This window comes from Sinocyclocheilus grahami, unplaced genomic scaffold, assembly GCF_001515645.1.
Source record: "Sinocyclocheilus grahami isolate Dianchi unplaced genomic scaffold, SAMN03320097.WGS_v1.1 scaffold765.1, whole genome shotgun sequence".
NCBI classification, from domain to species: Eukaryota; Metazoa; Chordata; class Actinopteri; order Cypriniformes; family Cyprinidae; genus Sinocyclocheilus; species Sinocyclocheilus grahami.
Genome location: NW_015505944.1, coordinates 137,644 through 157,942, shown reverse-complemented (window position 1 = coordinate 157,942; position 20,299 = coordinate 137,644). Strand labels below are relative to the sequence as shown.

The 20,299-nt window shown below is 39.2% G+C and overlaps 1 protein-coding gene across 2 annotated transcripts in view; it reads left to right on the top strand.

Moving 5' to 3' along the window:
* Nucleotides 1-20,299, top strand: part of ece2b (endothelin converting enzyme 2b) — a 70,503-nt gene that overhangs the window by 26,943 nt on the left and 23,261 nt on the right. For both annotated transcript variants that reach the window (XM_016245716.1, XM_016245717.1), the window contains 3 exons: nt 5,809-5,895; nt 8,965-9,109; nt 14,371-14,586. In XM_016245716.1, the coding sequence (XP_016101202.1) occupies nt 5,809-5,895; nt 8,965-9,109; nt 14,371-14,586 (448 nt within the window). The remainder of the gene's footprint in view (nt 1-5,808; nt 5,896-8,964; nt 9,110-14,370; nt 14,587-20,299) is intronic.

The window sequence follows — 20,299 nt, the reverse complement described above, 5'->3', positions numbered from 1 at the left end:
CTCACACATCATCAACACATCTCTCCTCACAGGCACCTTCCCCATTGCATTCAAGCATTCTTATAGACAGCTACAGACCCGTCTCTCTCTCCTTCCATTCATAGCGAAAACCCTCGAATGAGTTGTTTTCAACCAGGTATCATTGTTACTTTCACAGAACAACAAACTGGACGCTAAACAGTCAGGTTTCAGGAGTGGCCATTCAACTGAGACTGCACTACTGTCAGTCACGGAAGCCATGCGGATTGCAAAAGCTGAATCCAAATGATCATTTCTTATTCTGCTGGATCTATCTGCTGCTTTTGACACTGTGAATCATCAGATCCTCCTGTCTGCCCCCTCATCACTGGGCATCACAGGGATTCCACTTCACTGGTTTGAAACCTATCTCACTGGTAGGTCTTTCAGGGTAGCCTGGGGAGTTATCTCTCATTTCAACCAGATGATCCAACGGTAGCTGCACGGATCTCAGGCTGCCTGGCGGACATCTCGGCATGGATGAAAGAACATCACCTACAGCTCAACCTGGCAAAGACTGAGCTTTGTGTCTTCCCTGCCACTCCAACTCTACAGCATGATTTCACCATCCAGCTAGGTTCTTCTACAATTACCCCATCAACTTCGGTCAGAAATCTTGGTGTAATCTTTGATGACCAGCTGACCTTCAAAGACCACATTGCAAAGACTGCTCGATCTTGCAGGTTTGCATTGCACAACATCAGAAAGATCAGGCCCTTTCTAACGGAGCATGCTGCACAACTTCTTGTCCAGGCCCTTGTCATTTCTAGGCTGGACTACTGCAATGCTCTTCTGGCTGGACTTCAATCAAGTACAATCAAACTTGAAGCATTTCATTTAATACATACACTTCTCTCACTATCGCTCACATGATTATCCATCTTGGCATAATTTGCCAACCCCGGGTCATCACAATGGTCAAGAGTAGTGCATTGCATTGTGGGATACAGTATGCAGTAATACATTTTGGCAATTGTAGTAGATCATCTTAAGCATACAGACAGTTTGCATATTATGGACAGTAAAAATATTATATTCTAAAGAAACGTTGGGCCCTATGGCTTCGCAATGGAAAATATGTACATAATCGTGGAATCTGGTCATGGAAATATAATTTGCAGTATAATGTGGAATGGGACAGAATTTGGCAAATTTAATGAAAACAAATTACTTTTTGATGATAAAAAATTTAATTAAACTATTAAAACAGAATCCAGAAAAATCTAAATGGAAAACAGAATTTGGGAAAAACAAAACACATTTCATAAGGCCCTAAAATAAATTTTTTGTTAAACTTTTAATAATTTGATGTTAAATGATATACGTTTCATGATTTCAATTAATTAGATATGCTTTCTGATTGCTAAAATTGCATTCAACCATTAAAATGGAATTCATAAAAATAATGATTAATAACAACAACAACAAAGCTTATCTTGAGATATAGCCAAACAGTCCAGGGAATGCTTCACCTTACTTGATAGAGCCTGAGTTTTACGACTGCAGATGGCTGGAGAAACGAACCTCAAAAACCTTCCATGGAATGTGCTGGTTTGATGTGTGTGTCTCCATCATGTAGGTGGGTCTGTTGTGAGACAGATCCTACAACAACAACAACAACAACAATAATAATAAAGAATCCAGAAGGATGGAAAAAAATTGAAAAATGAAAATAAATAAATAAATAAATGAATCAGAATGTGGGGGGGGGAAATGTGATTTCAAAGTATATGGTATAGTAAGTGTAGTATGGTATGCTATTCCCAACATAAACTTTGAGACTAAAAATAGTGAATTTCACATGATAGCATGTCATGAATGTGTCAGTTAGATATGAAAGAGGAACTTCAGTACTAGAATGCATGGGTGGTTTTCACACCAAGTCATCCTACATTGTTTTTCCTTCCTCTGAGAAGCGTCCGTGACCTGCCACCCAGGAATCTGGTGAATCTTGTCCAGACCTCTGGAGGGAATTCTTGTGGCTCTGACCTCCTAAAACTACACCCCCCCTTCTCAACCATGGCCATTGCATTGCTAAGAAGCATGGGAAGCTATGACTAACAACTAAAGTGTTAATCGACTGCTTATGAGGAAACAATCAACTACGGGAAAATGTCGAGACCGTGATTAGCAGTTGTTAAACTACATGTTTGTGTGGGCTTAGCATGTGCATTTGTTTCACATCACCATGAGTCTTTGTAATCTCATTTACGGTTTCCTGTAAAAGCCCATTGAGGAATAGCTTACTGAAACTCCAAATCTGGCTGTGAAGATACAACATTTATTCAGCTGAGACACTAACAGCCGAGATGACTGAGTGTGGTGTTCCGCTTGAACTTTAAGGCATGTTGCAAAGGGCTCCCAGTGCTTTCTTGTGTCTTGCTCTAAACAATATTGGTGTGTATGTGTGTGTCTAAAACCTTCAATAGAGTCATCTGTCTTTTAGAGACGAGGGCTTAGATGAAAGTATTTAAAGTGTGTGTATTAAAACCTAACAAAAATTGTTTGCATTAGTAAGAAATGTTTTTTTTTTTCTGATTTCAGTTCTAATTTTGCTGACATCCTTAGATAAACATTAAATTTTTATATCGAATTTTGAGTTAATATTGCATAAAATGTTCATTTAATGCAAGTTCTGTGTATGTTTTTTGAGAACTCCATTAAGTCTACAAAGATTTGAAAAAGCAAACTTTGAGCAGAAGAGTTCTCCTCTGGGAAGATCTCTGTGTTTTATGTCTGTTGCATGTTTACTTAGCTAGACTTTCTGGACAAATTTGCCTTCAGAAGTTATGTACAGTAAATTTAACAAAACCTCCAGGGATGTTTTCAGTTGGAAAAACAACTGATAAAACAAACACATTTTTATTTTATTTTAGGAATGCACTATGTGTTAGTCAGTACTATTTATGATTATTTTATTTATTTATATATATATATATATATATATATATATATATATATAAATAACAGTGTTGCCCCTTAGGTTTACGGCTTTTCCGTTTAAATTTTTCTGAACTCCTTTTTAATGGTTAAATTAAATTTTATTAATTAAAAAGCATGTCTAATTAATGAAATCAAGAGGCTTATACAATTTAACATCAATTTATTAAAAGTTTAACACAAATTGCATGTTTAGGGCCCTATGCAATGTTTTATTTTTTCCAAGCTTATGTTTTATTGTTACCAAATTCTGTGTTTTAGCATGTCTAATTATTTAAAAGCATAAAAACAAGTTTCATTTATTCTTACAATAGCCTGAGGATCTTTTCCCCTCAGAAATTAGGGGTGCCCCCTAAATATAATGGCAGGGGAAACACTGTATTAATATATGAAAGTCTTTGCTCTGATTTAGATTCGTTAAGTCACCGTGTGTGAGAGAATCTCTCTGGCTGTCCTGTTTAGTCTGCTCTTGTTAACCTGGGTGGGAGGTTTTGCTGTAGGCCTGTGTGTCTGCTGTCTACATGGCACAGGCAGGGAGATTACAATAGACGGCATAAATAAGGTTAGATTTAGAGTTCCTGTACTCTGTAGGGTAATGCTTATAACAGTGAGACTTACACAGCAAAGTGCAGGGGCGTGTTTAGTGTTTTGGGGGCTCTCAGCAAGTGGTCCCCTTGGTGGATCCCGGGGTAGGGATGGGTATCATTTACATTTTATCGATACGATACTGCTTATCGATACAGTTATCCATACTGCTCTATAATTTGGTGCAAAAATGTTGAAAATTTCAAGTTATTTTATTACTGCAGTTTACAAATTCCTCCAAGCAAACAGAAATAGGCAAATAAAGCACATTTTTCTTCAGAGAGAGAGAGAGAGAGAGAGAGAGAGAGAGAGAGACTCTCACACAACTAAGATACTGTTACACACATGTACATAATGTTACAATTAAAAGTCCAGTAGTTGCTACATGACTTCTGTATTGTTTTTTTTTGCTATACCTATCTGTGTGTATATATGACATTTACGTATTAGTTATATATAACATTAGTTATAATATTTAAATAAATGTTAAGATGTTACAATGTAAATGTACAGATGTTCTAAACCATTTTCTTTGTTGTCTCAATGCTTTGGCAATACAAAATGTATTTTTGTCATGCCAATAAAGCTATTTGAATTGAATTGAATTGAGAGAGAGAGGTAGAGAGAGATTTCCTCAGCATACCATAGCACAACATATTTGAACATCATGTGCATAGGAGCACAACAGAATGTAATCGAGAATTCTGGCGTCTCTAGCGATTTTTATTTAAGAAATTAAAATATTGACTTTCTCAGGGAGCGGGCGTGATTTCTCATAACAGAGAGTGTCCCTCTCTGTTTTAGAGGGACCTTTTTATCTCTGTTTTTATCTACATGATAAAAAAGGCTTCTCTTTAACATGTAGAACTATTTATAGTGATACTCCAGTCAGGATTTTTACAGACATTCATTCAGGGCCTGAGTTTCATTTTTGAAAATGGGTTGAATTCCCCTCTTAGGTGACTCTTGTTGGAGGGAGGATCTGTTTTTATTTGAGTGGTGGATGGGGGAATTTTTAGACTTTTTATGAATTAAATGTTTGATCATGCTGTGTATTTTTGTTTTTACAATGGGGCAATTGTTGAGTGTGCTCTCTCTAGAGAGCGCACGAGTGCTGAATGGTTTAAATAATGGCCAAACTTAAAAAAAAAAATGCAAATGATAAACTTTAGTGACGATGCATGTAAACTGTGACAATTCCTGTTTCAACCGTGCAGTGTGCAGCTCGCTTATAGTGCAGCCGCGATGTGGTGATATGAAGCCATTTACGCATTTTGAGAGGGAAAGACAGAAAGCTTGCAGAGAACTCGTGCTGTTTGTAAAATTACGTCTCACAGAAAGTTTTTGTTATTTTGTCACTTATTTAATGAAGAAATATGAATTCTACCTCACCTTCTGCATTATAATTATTTTACCCGCGCCGGACAGAGATTGAGACTGTGCCGCTGCATGTCATGCCAAACCTCTCACAGCAGGTGCGTCATCAGCTTGAGATCGGTTTATGAGAACAGCTTCTAATTCGCCATTAACAGAGAAGTACGGAGATAAAACAACACACGTATCGATAACAGTATTGTTTGTCCTGAAGCTTATCGGTACCTGTCCCCAAAAAAAAGCCATTTCTCGACTCCCATCGGAAGAAGTCGCGTGGAATTGCGTGGTGCCTAAACACGCTACTGGCAAAGTGCTGCCCTCGGGTGTAGATTAGCCAGTTGTGAACAGTGAGAGAAGTGTATATGTGTGTATGTGCAAATGTGTTTGTATAAATTCCTCTCTGACCTCCAAGATGGGGGGGGGGGGAGAAAAAAAGGAATCCCCCCACCCAACATTCATCTCCATTTCACACTCTCTTGCAGTATTTCTTGTCCTCAGACTCTTAGCTCAGAATCTCGCCTCAAGGCCTTCAAAATAGTTTTCTGTAGATTCTGTGGGAACTTAATATAAAGAAAGCAAATAGGGTCTATTTTGATTTTATGGGGCATCTTTCTCAATTGACAGCTACTTTAAAGTGGCTGTGTGAAATATATTTTTCACGAGCGACATATAAATCACAAATACTTCTTTAGTAGATGTTCTACCAGTGCCTTATTGTTTTGGAAGGTCACTTAAAACAGCAAAATTGACTATTTTCCCTGTCTGCTGCTGTTCACATCACATCTCAAGATATTTCTAAATGTTTTTTTTTTTCTGGCATACACTGGCTTTTAGGGCTAACAAAAGTAATATTTTAACATATTTATACATAGTACTCTCTGTCTCTTTCAGATGTCTAACTACAAGCGTGCAACGTTTGAGGAGGAGGACGGGACAGACGTCCCGGCAGATGGAGCCATCTCTCCTGACAGTGTGGAGGTGGGTGTGGGTCAGGGCTCAGTGTAGATGTGTACATTTTATGTTTACATTCAGACATTTTAATGCCACATAAACAGTGACAGTGAGAAGTATTGCTGTTGCACAAACAACAATTGCTGGGAAGTTGTGATAGAGAATTTTGCTCTGTGAATTTCGGCTGTTTCCTGTCTGGTTGAATGCTCTTACCGCTGAAAATCTAGCTGACAGTTATGTTGTGTTGAATTGCTAGGCTAGTAGGAAAGAAAATCTGTGAACTTGTGTTTGAATCATCAGTGGCAAATTCTTTAAATATAAAAATCGTACTTACAGTGTCTGTGAGTCAGAACAGCCGGCATTGTAGTCTACTCTCCCAGGATCAGGAAACAGTCCTCCATAAAATGCGCTGGACACATCTGAATATTTGGGTTGAACTGTTCTGGAACAGTGTTGTAAATACAACTTAACCACTGATTTCTAATCGTGTCCTCTTTTGGAAGGCCAAACAAAGAATTTTTGCTTTCGCAACGAAACACACAGCGTCTTCACAACATGATGGCGGCGGTGGCAGCAACAATAAAGTTACTCCTTCTTTCTTTGCGTGAACATTTGGGCGGCGTTATGCAAATCTTCCCACATTGTGACATAGACATGTGGGGGTGTGTTTGAACGAGCCATTTTAGGAGGGCGTGGACGAGTCTTAACTTTTATAAAGAATATCTCTTTGGGTTTGAGTCTTTAGTCTTTGCAACTTTAGGGATCTTATCTATTCACAAACAGCTTGTAACACTCCAAAGAGAAAGGAAAATTTGAAATCGCATCATATGACCCCTTTAATAATCTAAACAAGGTTTTTTTTTTCCCATTATAAAGAATCTTTTTTGCATTGCAAAGCTTCCGTGGATGTTAAAGGTTCTTCATGGAACCATCAATGCCAATAAAGAATCTTTATTTTTAAGAGTGTAGGTCTCATGGTTGATAAATATTTGGAGAACTGGAAGGGACCAAGCACCGAACCTTGAAGCACTCCAGTGGTTGTGATTTTTTTTCCCCGGGTATTCGATAAGACACGTGCATTTCGATTCTGCTTAACGATTCCTGCGTTTGCCTTTTAATGTGATTTAAAACGATTTAATTTCAGGCACAGAGAACAGCGGTCGCGGTGCGGGTTCCTGGTTTGTGTCCGTTCTCGAACCTTTCCATGTATTTCCACTGTAGAAAAGGTTGTTCCGTGTCAAAACTGACTGACTTTCATATTTATCGACCAGTATGCAGAAAACTACGTCAGTATAACATCATAAACAAAGACTTTTTTGTCTTAAGTGAACGTAAACAGATGAGAAAGAAAACGCAGGTGTACAGTATTTTTAGATCTGTGTGCGTTCGGTGTTAAAAAGACAGCAGCCTAATAAATGCGCTGGCTGTCATTAATGTTAATCAAAGAACAAAAGAAAATCATTCACTGATCTTGACTGAATATTTTTAATAACTTTAATTAATCTATATTTTATTTATGAAAAGAAAACTATGCAGTTTTTAAACTTTGAATTACAGTTTCTGTACCTGAAATTTGTTTCAGTTGTATTTATTTACGCTATTGCTAATTGATTTGCTTGTTAAAGGCAAGTAAACAGTCAGTAATAAAATAGGAACAATTTAATATTTGAAATTTATATTAATCTAGCTGTTTTTGCTGTGGTATTTTTTTAAAGCATAGGCAAAATTCCTCTTGCAGTGTTCTGTAGGCTGCTGATTTTTGCTCGTGTTATTCAGCTGCAACAGAATGCTTTGTAAAAAGACACAGAATAAATGTTTGAGATCTAAATGTTTGACTTAATTTTTTTATGATGGATTTTTTATCTTATTGGAATCGAAACTAGGAATCGATCAGCAGAATCGGTAAAATTCAAATGATACCCAATAGTCACAACCATTAAAGCATTAATGTATTGCCACTCACATTTATATATCAGCCTATTCAGGATTCATCAACTTGACCCCAATGAGGAACTGTATTTTGATATGTGAAGATTAGCCAATTATAATGGAGGTCATTAATATAAAAAGTCATAAATGTACAGTAGAAAAACTAGACATAAATGGTTCAGTGTTTAATGACTTTTGACTAAATGGGCAAACATCTCAAACATCACATTTTTTATGTTATAGAAATGCAGAATAGATCTGAGCAATTATCCAGGTATGAGTAATGTTCTCAAAACACAGAAAACCTGTATCGCCACATTTGAAAAGTATTCGTTATGGTATTGTATGGTAATTAGAAAGAAAGCACAGGAAACAGCATGAGAAATATTCAGCAGCTTTTCTTCCAGTATTATTTCTAATGTTGACATATTCTTATACCTTTTAGCAGAAGAGAAAAGCAGGTCAGATTTCCAGGGAATTTGATATGAATTCATATTGATTCATGTGGCCCCTTTCATTTGTTGCTCACTTTGATGTCAAACAGGAAATGTGACACCTCTTCTGTTGGTTTGCCGTGCAAGCAATAATATGACGCATGTATTTAATACGGTATCCCCCAGGCAACTTGTTCTTTGTTCTTTGGGTGTTGAATGATGTTAAGAGACGTGCAGTATATTTTGACACAAAAGCCTTACGTGATGTTCCCAGTGTCTCAGTAAGTCATTGCTCTTTTTCGAGAAGATCTTTATGAGAAGATTTTTTTTCTTCTTTCAATGTTTTAAGCATCATTTTTTATTAGAGAAAGAAAGGGAGAATGAGATCACTATTAGTCACTGGCCAGACTCAAACTTGCACCATGTGAACATTTGAAGTGTTTAAACTGGAGTGCCTCAATTTGTCAGCCATTTATTCTCACATGTCGTGTTATAGTGTCGGTATCAGATGGTAATGCCATGGTGTTCAGATATATATCATGGTACTGCATGACTAAGTTCATATAGCATGGTATTTACATAACATGATCCAAGATATGCAAAAAGAGAATTGTACTACCATGCTATATATCCAAAAACATCCCGAACTTTTTCATACTTTTTTGTCTACATAGTTTGGAATGTTTCCCAGCAAATAGTAACAACAGATGATCAATATTTGACTCTCTTTCAGGTGGGTTTCCGTAAGGGTGGTATTCAGTTGTTTGGTCCACTGGGCAGGAGAACTCAACTGGAAGTAGTGTTGGCTGGTCTGCTTCTCGCTTCACTTCTAGCTCTGTTTGGCTGTGCGATTACACTGGGAGTCCGCTATAACAGAGGTAACAAACACACACACAGATGGAGTAAAATGTAACACATAATAACGTATTGATAAAAAAGATGCTAAGTAACACTGATTAAGCAGACATGCTTTTAAGACATCAGTTTAGTGTATTTATTTAGTGTAGTATTTCCCAGGTGTTATTGCGCTTACCTTGTAGATACTTAGAGAAAAAGGAATATACAGTATATATAAGAAATATTTTTCTATATGTATTGCTCACCATTGTTTCAAGCTTGGATGAATGTCTTTCCTCTTAGACCACAGAGAGATGATCTAACAAATATCTAATTGACCGTTCGCAAAGAGCTTGATTGACAGGCGATCTGACCAATCAGAACGCGGATATTATGTACCGCCGCTGCTATCCGCCATCTTGCCCGACATCTACAGCCGGTCTCCATAGAAATCCATGTTAAAACCGGGTAAAAAAGATTGACTGAATTGAAACTTTTTCAATATAACTAAATATAAATATGTGCGGAGGGTTTGTTGGCTGCTACAGTAACGGTAATAAGCTAAGGAATTCCTTTAAAGTATTTGTTTTGCGTACTAGAAAACCTGTCATGCATGCATGGCTTGCAGTGCTTAAGTTAAAATACTGAGTGTTAAATAATAAAATTATATTTTAAAACGTGTGCTCTTATCATTCTGTGGACAAAATCCCGGGAACTTCTGTATATGCACATATGCGCTCATCTGTTTTCAATGCAGCTAACCTTGCGTCGCTTCATGTCATCTTCCACACATTAAATTATGACAGGTCCTTTACTGCAAAATGACGGTCATTGCGACACTGTAAAGTGATGAAACTATGGCGCCATGTGCTTTTTTAAAACCAATTTCATATGTTCACGTTTTATTGTCGGCTCGGAAAATATTTAAATGCGCATGCCCAGTAGCCACAGCTGTATCCCTTCTAGCCTTTAACCACAAATCAGACAGGAGAGTAGATTACTTAAACTTGGAAAATGGTGTGCTCCGCGGTTGACATAAAATACTTTCTGATGTATATGTTCATTTCGTGCTTTACGTAAATATAAAAAAAGATGATCGGTTCACGTGTTTGAACTGTACTGCATGACTAAGTTCATATAGCATGGTATTTACATAACATGATCCAAGATATGCAAAAAGAGAATTGTACTACCATGCTATATATCCAAAAACATCCCGAACTTTTTCATACTTTTTTGTCTACATAGTTTGGAATGTTTCCCAGCAAATAGTAACAACAGATGATCAATATTTGACTCTCTTTCAGGTGGGTTTCCGTAAGGGTGGTATTCAGTTGTTTGGTCCACTGGGCAGGAGAACTCAACTGGAAGTAGTGTTGGCTGGTCTGCTTCTCGCTTCACTTCTAGCTCTGTTTGGCTGTGCGATTACACTGGGAGTCCGCTATAACAGAGGTAACAAACACACACACAGATGGAGTAAAATGTAACACATAATAACGTATTGATAAAAAAGATGCTAAGTAACACTGATTAAGCAGACATGCTTTTAAGACATCAGTTTAGTGTATTTATTTAGGGTAGAATTTACCAGGTGTTATTGCGCTTACCTTGTAGATACTTAGAGAAAAAGGAATATACAGTATATATAAGAAATATTTTTCTATATGTATTGCTCACCATTGTTTCAAGCTTGGATGAATGTCTTTCCTCTTAGACCACAGAGAGATGATCTAACAAATATCTAATTGACCGTTCGCAAAGAGCTTGATTGACAGGCGATCTGACCAATCAGAACGCGGATATTATGTACCGCCGCTGCTATCCGCCATCTTGCCCGACATCTACAGCCGGTCTCCATAGAAATCCATGTTAAAACCGGGTAAAAAAGATTGACTGAATTGAAACTTTTTCAATATAACTAAATATAAATATGTGCGGAGGGTTTGTTGGCTGCTACAGTAACGGTAATAAGCTAAGGAATTCCTTTAAAGTATTTGTTTTGCGTACTAGAAAACCTGTCATGCATGCATGGCTTGCAGTGCTTAAGTTAAAATACTGAGTGTTAAATAATAAAATTATATTTTAAAACGTGTGCTCTTATCATTCTGTGGACAAAATCCCGGGAACTTCTGTATATGCACATATGCGCTCATCTGTTTTCAATGCAGCTAACCTTGCGTCGCTTCATGTCATCTTCCACACATTAAATTATGACAGGTCCTTTACTGCAAAATGACGGTCATTGCGACACTGTAAAGTGATGAAACTATGGCGCCATGTGCTTTTTTAAAACCAATTTCATATGTTCACGTTTTATTGTCGGCTCGGAAAATATTTAAATGCGCATGCCCAGTAGCCACAGCTGTATCCCTTCTAGCCTTTAACCACAAATCAGACAGGAGAGTAGATTACTTAAACTTGGAAAATGGTGTGCTCCGCGGTTGACATAAAATACTTTCTGATGTATATGTTCATTTCGTGCTTTACGTAAATATAAAAAAAGATGATCGGTTCACGTGTTTGAACTGAGGCAATACAGTGATCTGTCACGACACATTGAAGAGCCACAAAATTGTATTTATTGTTTGAATTTCTTCAAAAATGACAACATTTGAAAGCTGAGAGTCCTGAAACCTTGTTTCATATCAGAAGTAACCTGCTCTGTCTTGTCTGTCGGCACGTTGTCAGTTTTCTCTTTGCTCTGTGATGTATTTTTCACTGCGGTGCATTCCAAACGGGATATATCGCCCTCCGAAGGGCACTTCGGAGTGAAAACAATCATGGCCGCCATATTGAATGGCCGTTCCAAACTGAAGTGCTCAAAACTGGCCACTTCAAAGGGCCCTTCGGAATGAAGGATTTCAAAGGGTACAACTGATGGACACTTCGGGCTCCCATGATCCTTTGCGCAGATTCTTTGCATGATGTTGGCGCCTACGTGTGGGCATGTGATGATGAAGCAGAAGGGCGCTTCAAGAAACAGTTGTTTGGTCCCCAACACCCTTCAGCCCTTCGAAGCTCTCACTCCAGACCCTTTGAAGGGATTAGGGAATAGGGATGAGCCCCTCCGAATGGAACGCAGGGTCGATTTGCAGTAGGGATGGGGAGTCGACTCCAAAAGAGTCGATTCCTCGACTCTGAATAGCCCTAGAGCACTGGAATCGACTCTCGGTATCGACTCTGAAATCGCTGATGTCTTCACTGATTCTCAAATCCCTATATAGTGCATGGCAGTTGAGTGCTGTATATCAGCAAAGAGTGAACGAAATTAAGCGAGGATCCGCAGTGCAGTCCGTGTGCGGTGCGTATTGCCTATGCGGTGCAGAAGCAGCACGGGCTTAGTGTGCTTTATTTAGTGTGCTCAGTGCGCTATGATCCGCGGCTGTTTACCACCATTACTTTGATCTCAAATTTGAACGTTGTTACTAATTTTTCTCTCTCTCAGCATAGTGATTATCTTTTCACACAGTAATACTATCTTTTATAGACATATTCACGTGTAAGCAAAATATTATTAAATACATTTTACTTCTGTACTGATTTATATATTAAGTTTAAATCTATTAAGTTATGCTTTACCCATATAGCTAAAACTACTTTAATTAGCCTATATGCATTTATGGTGCAGTTAATACATTTCGTATCAATCCATGTACATTTTTAACATGAGCAATGCCCTGCCACTTTAATTCCGCGTGTGCAACACAGTAAAAATAAAATAGACAAGGTGTGGGAACGATCGCTGCGATGCTGCACACGTACCGCTCTGAACGCATCGAGTGAATGCTCAACATGGGAAAGGAATAAAACATGCACCGCAAACGGAGTATGTGTGAAACAGGTGTGGAATAGTACATTTCATTTTTAATTATACATTCTTCTGTGACAGCTTTGTATAATTGATGTTTGCAGTCAATAGCCTATAGTAGTGCTGGGCGGTATACCGGTTCATACCGAATACCGTTGTTTATTTTTGTTATGATATGAATTTTTAAAATACGGCAATACCGGTGTTTCGCGACACTGTTTGAAAGGGGTCCCTTTTCACTGTTGCACTGTGGTGAGGGCACAGCTGTATGTGTTACTAAGCGTGAAAGTTCAGAAACTGAAGCTGTAGAACTAATAGAACGTGATGACACAGAAGAACTCATCCACAATATCCACACTGACCTCCACAAATATCCAGCGCCCCTGCCATCAGCTCCCGCGTCTCACACACACGAGCGCGACTTTAGCACTAGATTTAGCAACTTTCAGACCCTTTTAGCGGCTTTTTTCCATAGAATATACATACTGACAAACCTAGAGACTTTTTTGGATAAACCTTAGCTATGGTTCAGTTGGAAGATTTCGCTAGCACTGTTTCGCGAACGCGAGGTCTGACTTTCCCGGAGAAGTGTCAGTAAAAAAGTAGTGTGGCTCCTTGGTCATTTTCTGAGTACTCCAATTAGTTTTGGTGAAAAAAAAAAAAAAATGCTAAAATAATAACAACTACCATTGCGCCATCGAATGCTTCACACTCCAGTCCAGTAGGTGGCAGAAATGCACTGGTGCATAAAAAACCCAGAAGAAGCAAGTGAACATTTCTGACACCTAGCTGTACTTTTTTGGCATGCAACTAGGTGGTTGTATTATGGAAATGCGTTCTTTAAAAATGTGTAAACTTGCAATAGTATCGTAACTAGATGCATTTGGGTTCACGCACTTGCATAGACTATGTGCATTTTACTCTAAAGAAGAAAATATTTAATCAAAATGCCTTTCAAGTCCAGTTCGAAAGTCCTGTTCTGACACCTAGCTGTACTTTTTTGGCATGCAACTAGGTGGTTGTATTATGGAAATGCGTTCTTTAAAAATGTGTAAACTTGCAATAGTATCGTAACTAGATGCATTTGGGTTCACGCACTTGCATAGACTGTGCATTTTACTCCAAAGAAGAAAATATTTAATCAAAATGCCTTTCAAGTCCAGTTCGAAAAAGTCCTGGTGTGAAAATTAAACATTTTAATCTGAACGAACACCTGTTAATGTGTCTGTCCTGAAAGACAAATATTTGCGTGCCTTCAATGTGACAATTATTATTATTATTTTTTACTAATCTCTTTTTCACCGCACTGCAAAGAAAACTGGCCAGTGGATATGATTCACACTTTTGGTCACATACCAGACCCGCTAATTTGACATAAAACGACTTCTTGGTGGCGATTCGAGTGTGAAAATCAGACCAAATCAGACCACTGAATTTGTTTTTTTTTAAGTTTAACGCATTGCAAATACCATGTCCTGTTGTCTTTAACCCCAGATCCCGCCCGTAGTATCTGTCTAACAGAGGCATGTGTAACCGTGGCCAGTAAGATCGTGGAAGCTCTGGACCGCTCTGCCGACCCATGTCAGGATTTTTACCAGTACGCCTGTGGAGGATGGGTCCGCAAAAACCCCCTGCCAGATGGCCGGTCCCGCTGGAGCACATTTAACAGCATCTGGGACCAGAACCAGGCTGTGCTCAAACACCTGCTGGGTAAGTGCCGGAAAACACACACACACACACACATGCTTATCCTTTTTGTAGGATGGGATTTGCTTAGTAAATCTCACTCAGTGTTCACACAACAGCACATATTTGGAAAGACTCCTAACTGATTTATTTGATTTTCCAATAGAAAACTGCTGCCTTTATGCATTTTGAAGAGTCTTACACTTCAGCTCTCTGAGCTCGGGTTGTTTTTGTAGATCCGCTCAGAAACTTGCATCGATTCTGCTTTGTGTGTCCTTATTACTTGTTTTCTCAGAGAGCATCCTTCCCTGTCTGTTTCTTCAATAAAGGACAATGACTTTCTGCACTCGTTCTCCGTTTCTTTAACCGTAAAAGCCTCTATTAGTCAACCTCTCATTGATTTACAGTAGAGTGCTTGCAATTCTTGTTTTATCAGTTACACTTTTTAAAGAAATGTAAGGTTAAAGTTTTAAAAACTAAGGTTAAAGTTTATATTAGGTGACCTTAACTACTATGCACTTACATAAAAAAGTACAATACTTATTGTGTTGAAAAACACTTTTGCTGCTATTGAGGTGGGATACGGGTAAGATTAGGGACAGGTTTGGTGGTATGGGTTGGTTTAAGGGTGGGTTAAGGTGTAAGGGATAGGTCAACAGTGTAATTATAAATGTAATTACAGATGTCATTACATGCAGGTATTTTCTAAAATATAAGTACAATGTAAAAACATGTATGTACACAATAAGTGCATTGTACCAAATGATTACAGGAGTACATGGCAGTTAAGGCGACCAAATATAAAGTGCGACCTACAACTTTAACATTTGTAGAGTGATTTTTGCCTGTGCACAATGCTAAAGTATTCTGAGAGGAGGTTGCTAGGACGATGCTAGGTGGTTGCCATGGTGTTCTGAGTAGTTGCCAGGGTGTTGCTAGGTCTTAGCGTTCTGGATGGTTTCCAAAGTGCTGCTAGGAAGTTGCTACTGTACATAGATCTTGATGGTTGCCAGGGTATTGCTATGTGGTTGCTATAGTGTTCTTGATGGTTGGCTGCCAGGGTGTTTTTAGATGATCACTAGAGTGTTCTGGGCAGTTGCTAAGATGCTGCTATTTGGTTGCTATGTGCATAGTCCTTACTGATTGCCAGGTTGTTGCTAGGGCTTTCTTTCTGTTTCCCTGGGCATTACAATGTGGTTGCTTGCTGTTCTGAGAAGTTGCTAGGGTGATGCTCGGTGGTTGCTAGGGTGTTCTGAGTAGCTGCTAGGGTATTGCTATGTATTTTGCTAGAGTGTTTTGGACAGTTTGAAAAGTGCTGCTAGTTAGTTGCTACATTGTTCTTGACGTTCTTGCTGAGTGGTTGCTATAGTGTTTTTGATGATTGCTAGGCTGTTGCTGAGTGGTTGCTAAAGTGTTCACGATGGTTGCTAGAGTGTTGCTGAGTGATTGCTTTAGTATTCTTGATGGTTTCTAGGGTGTTGCTAAATGGTTTCTAGGATATTCTAAGTGGATGCCAGATCACTGCAAGTAATTGTTAGGTTGTTCTGGGTGGTTGCCACAGAGTTTCTAGATGGTCGCTACAGTGTTCTGGGCAGTTACCAAGGTGCTGCCATGTGGTTGCTATGGCAGTAGTTCTTAATGATTGCCAGGGTGTTGCTGAATGGTTGCTAGGATATTTTGATTAGTTATCAGAGCACTCCAAGTGGCTTGTTGGTTGTTCCGGGTGGTTGCCATGGCGTTTGTATATTGGTTGCTACAATGTTCTAGGTGGTTTCCAAGGCACTGCAAAAAAAAAAATATATATATATATTATTATTGATTGAACTTTTATTGTTTATTTATTTGCCTTGCAAGCTCTAGTGTTCCCTACAGGAAATGCTAATGTAGTCTCATTTGCGTTTGAATGCATTGCTTCATTCCTCTCTCTAATTGTTGCTCTATTTTACTTGTTTTATTTAATAAGCTGTTGTAATGCGCTGGCTTTGACCAAACTCTCTCTCTGTCTAATGAATGTGCTCTTACACTGGGGTCCCAGCAGCTGTTTTGCCCTGATGACACTCCATCACATTGACTCTGTGTGTTGCATCACCCCCGCAGCCAGATTCATCCAATCACATGACACACTTCTCTCACCCTTCTGCACATTTAATAAAACTCGCCTTACATGAACATATTTTTGATCTCATATTACTCTCAGATATATGAGCCATCTTCTGTGGATTGGGGTTCTTGAGTGCGCGTGTGATTGGGTGAGTGTGTGTGCAGCACGAGGTGAACGCAGCGCTCCAGTGAACAGTAAATGAAGAGCATTCACTAATGACCTGGTCAGAGAACAGAGAACTCTCTCTAATTGTTGCTCTATTTTACTTGTTTTATTTAATAAGCTGTTGTAATGCGCTGGCTTTGACCAAACTCTCTCTCTGTCTAATGAATGTGCTCTTACACTGGGGTCCCAGCAGCTGTTTTGCCCTGATGACACTCCATCACATTGACTCTGTGTGTTGCATCACCCCCGCAGCCAGATTCATCCAATCACATGACACACTTCTCTCACCCTTCTGCACATTTAATAAAACTCGCCTTACATGAACATATTTTTGATCTCATATTACTCTCAGATATATGAGCCATCTTCTGTGGATTGGGGTTCTTGAGTGTGCGTGTGATTGGGTGAGTGTGTGTGCAGCACGAGGTGAACGCAGCGCTCCAGTGAACAGTAAATGAAGAGCATTCACTAATGACCTGGTCAGAGAACAGAGAAAGAGAGAGAGAGAGAGAGAGAGAGAGAGACAGAAAGGAAGAACATGTTGAGAATGAGTGAAGGGATAAAGTATGTGCTCACACTAGATTGTAAGATTGTGAAATTATTTTGGCTCCACAGTGAATATGGACAACAGGACATGACATCACACTCCATCCAGGGATTCTATATTGCAAAAAAGATCAAATGCAGTTATAACTAATGGAGTTAAATATGGAGTTACCAGGGCATTGCTAGGTGTTTGCACTGTTCTGATTGGTTACTAGGCGATTGCTATGGTGTTCTGGTTGGTTGCTAGATGGTTACCAGGGAGTTATGGGTGATTACCAGAGTGTTGCTAGGATTTTACTATAGTGTTCTGGGTGGATGCCAGGGCATTGCTAGGTGGTTGCTGGGTGGTTGCCAGGGTGTTGCAAGGGTATTCTGGTTGGTTGCAAGGGCATTAATAGGGTGCTATATAGTAGGTTGCTAGAACATAGCTAGGTTAGCAATGCTAGGTAGTGTTGTCAAAAGACCCGGTACTTTGGTACCAAGTCGGTACTAAAAAAATGAAAACGTTACGGTACCAGGTTTTCTTAAGTACTGGTGGTACCGACTAGGCCTACCCGGTCAACCCGGTTCTTGATGCGCTATCCGAAAGGTGCGCAGATGCGCTCTCTTCATAAAAGCACTGAGACATGGCGACCTCAAAATGAGGAAACGCACCAAACTAACAAAACACTTTAAAGACAGACACCCGGATCAAATGAAAGCGTTCAAGCAGGTAAGTTTCATTTAAATTTTTTATATTTAGTATTTCCCATACATTGATTTATTTGTGGCGGCCCGCCACAATATCAAAACTCATCGCCATAAATAGCAAAAAGGCTTTGACTTCGTTGAATAAACATGAGCACTCGAAACCGAAACCCGGTGCAAAACACACCAAACTAACAAAACACTTTAAAGACACCCAGATCAAATGAAAAAGTGTAAGCAAGTAAGTTTCATTTTAATTTGTATTATTTTCAGTGTTTCCCATACATTGATTTATTTGTGGCGGCCCGCCACAATATCAAAACTCATTGCCATAAATAGCAAAAAGGCTTTGATTTCGTTGAATAAACATGAGCACTCGAAACCCAAACCAGCAGGTGTTTATATATCACTGTATTTCTGAAGGAAACTGACTGTCTTCAGAAAAATATGGATGTCATTTTCATTTCATCTTGCTTGTAATGCATGAGCAGCGTTTGTGAGCGGTGCGCTGCTTTGATTACAGCCGTTACCGGGGAAACCTCTATCTCTCCCGCTCTACAAGCGCCTCCTGCTGGCAGAGAATGAACTTGCATATATATGGCGCCACAAATAGGGTGCAAGTCTGTGGGAAACACCGCTTCTGTTATGAATATTATTCAATATTTTAATTTGAATGTCAGATTGAAATGAACATCGCTGTTCGTAGAGAAGTTAATCGTTAGCATAAGCGTGGCTAACGCTAATATAATGAGCATTAGAATGAAGTTTCTTTATTAACTATTTAATGCTCCTATAACTTTTATTAGGGTAAAAAAACAGGAGGGCATGATGATATTTACTATTTTTACACACCAGAGGCTTTTAAATGAATTGTGAATCTAAAATATGCATGTTAGAGAATGTACAAATGGTTAACATTGTTTGTGTCATACCAGTCAGAAAAGCAGTTCTGGGCTTTTTTTTTTTTTTTTTAGCTAACAAGTTAGTTGTTATTCTTGGCTAAATAACTCTAGAAGGTTTAAAAGCCCTTTAAAATTAAATATGCACACAGTTTGGATTAAATTAAATTATAGTCCAATTTTTTTAATTAGCATGTTTTTGTGTTTTGCTTTAGTACCGAAATTGGTACCGACAACCGTGGATTTTCACTAGTATTGGTACCGAATACTGAAATTTTGGTACCGTGACAACACTATTGCTAGGTAGTTTCAGTGGTTTTCTGGGTGGTTGCTTGCTGGTTGTTTGCTAGGTGCTTTGTACGGTGATGCAAGGTTGTTCTGGGTTGTTGCCTGTGCATTGGTGGTTGCTGTGGTGTTCTGGTTGGTTGCCAGGGGATTGTTAGGTGTTCACGCTGTTCTGAGTGGTTACTAGGTGGTTGCTATGGTGTTCTGGTTGGGTAGTTACTAGGGTCTTTTAGGTGGTTGGCAGGGTGATGCTTAGTAGTTGCTAGGGTGTTCTGGTTGCCAGGTCATTGCTAAGCGGTTGCCAGGGTATTCTGGGTGGTTGCCATAGTTTTTGGATGGTTTCTAGAGCATTGCTTGGTGATTTGCTAAGGTGTTTAGGGTGACAGGTAGAGTGTTACTAGTTTGTTATGGTGTGGTTACTAGGTCACTACTTACTGACTCATAAAAGTCATTGCTAGGTGGTTGCTAGGATGTTGCTGGGTGGTTGCCAGGGTGTTGCAAGGGCATTCTGGTTGGTTGCCAGGGCATTAATAGGGTGCTATATAGTTGGTTGCTAGAATGTATCTAGGTTAGCATTGCTAGGTAGTTTCAGTGGTTTTCTGGGTGGTTGCTTGCTGGTTGTTTGCTAGTGTGTTATGGTTGGTTGCCAGAGTGTTGCTAGGTGCTTTGTAGGGTGATGCTAGGTTGTTCTGGGTTGTTGCCTGTGCATTGGTGGTTGCTGTGGTGTTCTGGTTGGTTGCCAGGGGATTGTTAGGTGTTCACGCTGCTCTGAGTGGTTACTAGGTGGTTGCTATGGTGTTCTGGTTGGGTAGCTACTAGGGCATTTTAGCTGGTTGGCAGGGTGAGGCTTCGAAGTTGCTAGAGTGTTCTGGTTGCCAGGTCATTGCTAAGCGGTTGCCAGGGTATTCTGGGTGGTTGCTATAGTTTTTTGGATGGTTTCTAGAGCATTGCTTGGTGATTTGCTAAGGTGTTTAGGGTGACAGGTAGAGTGTTACTAGTTTGTTATGGGGTGGTTACTAGGTCACTACTTACTGACTTATAAAAGTCATAAAAA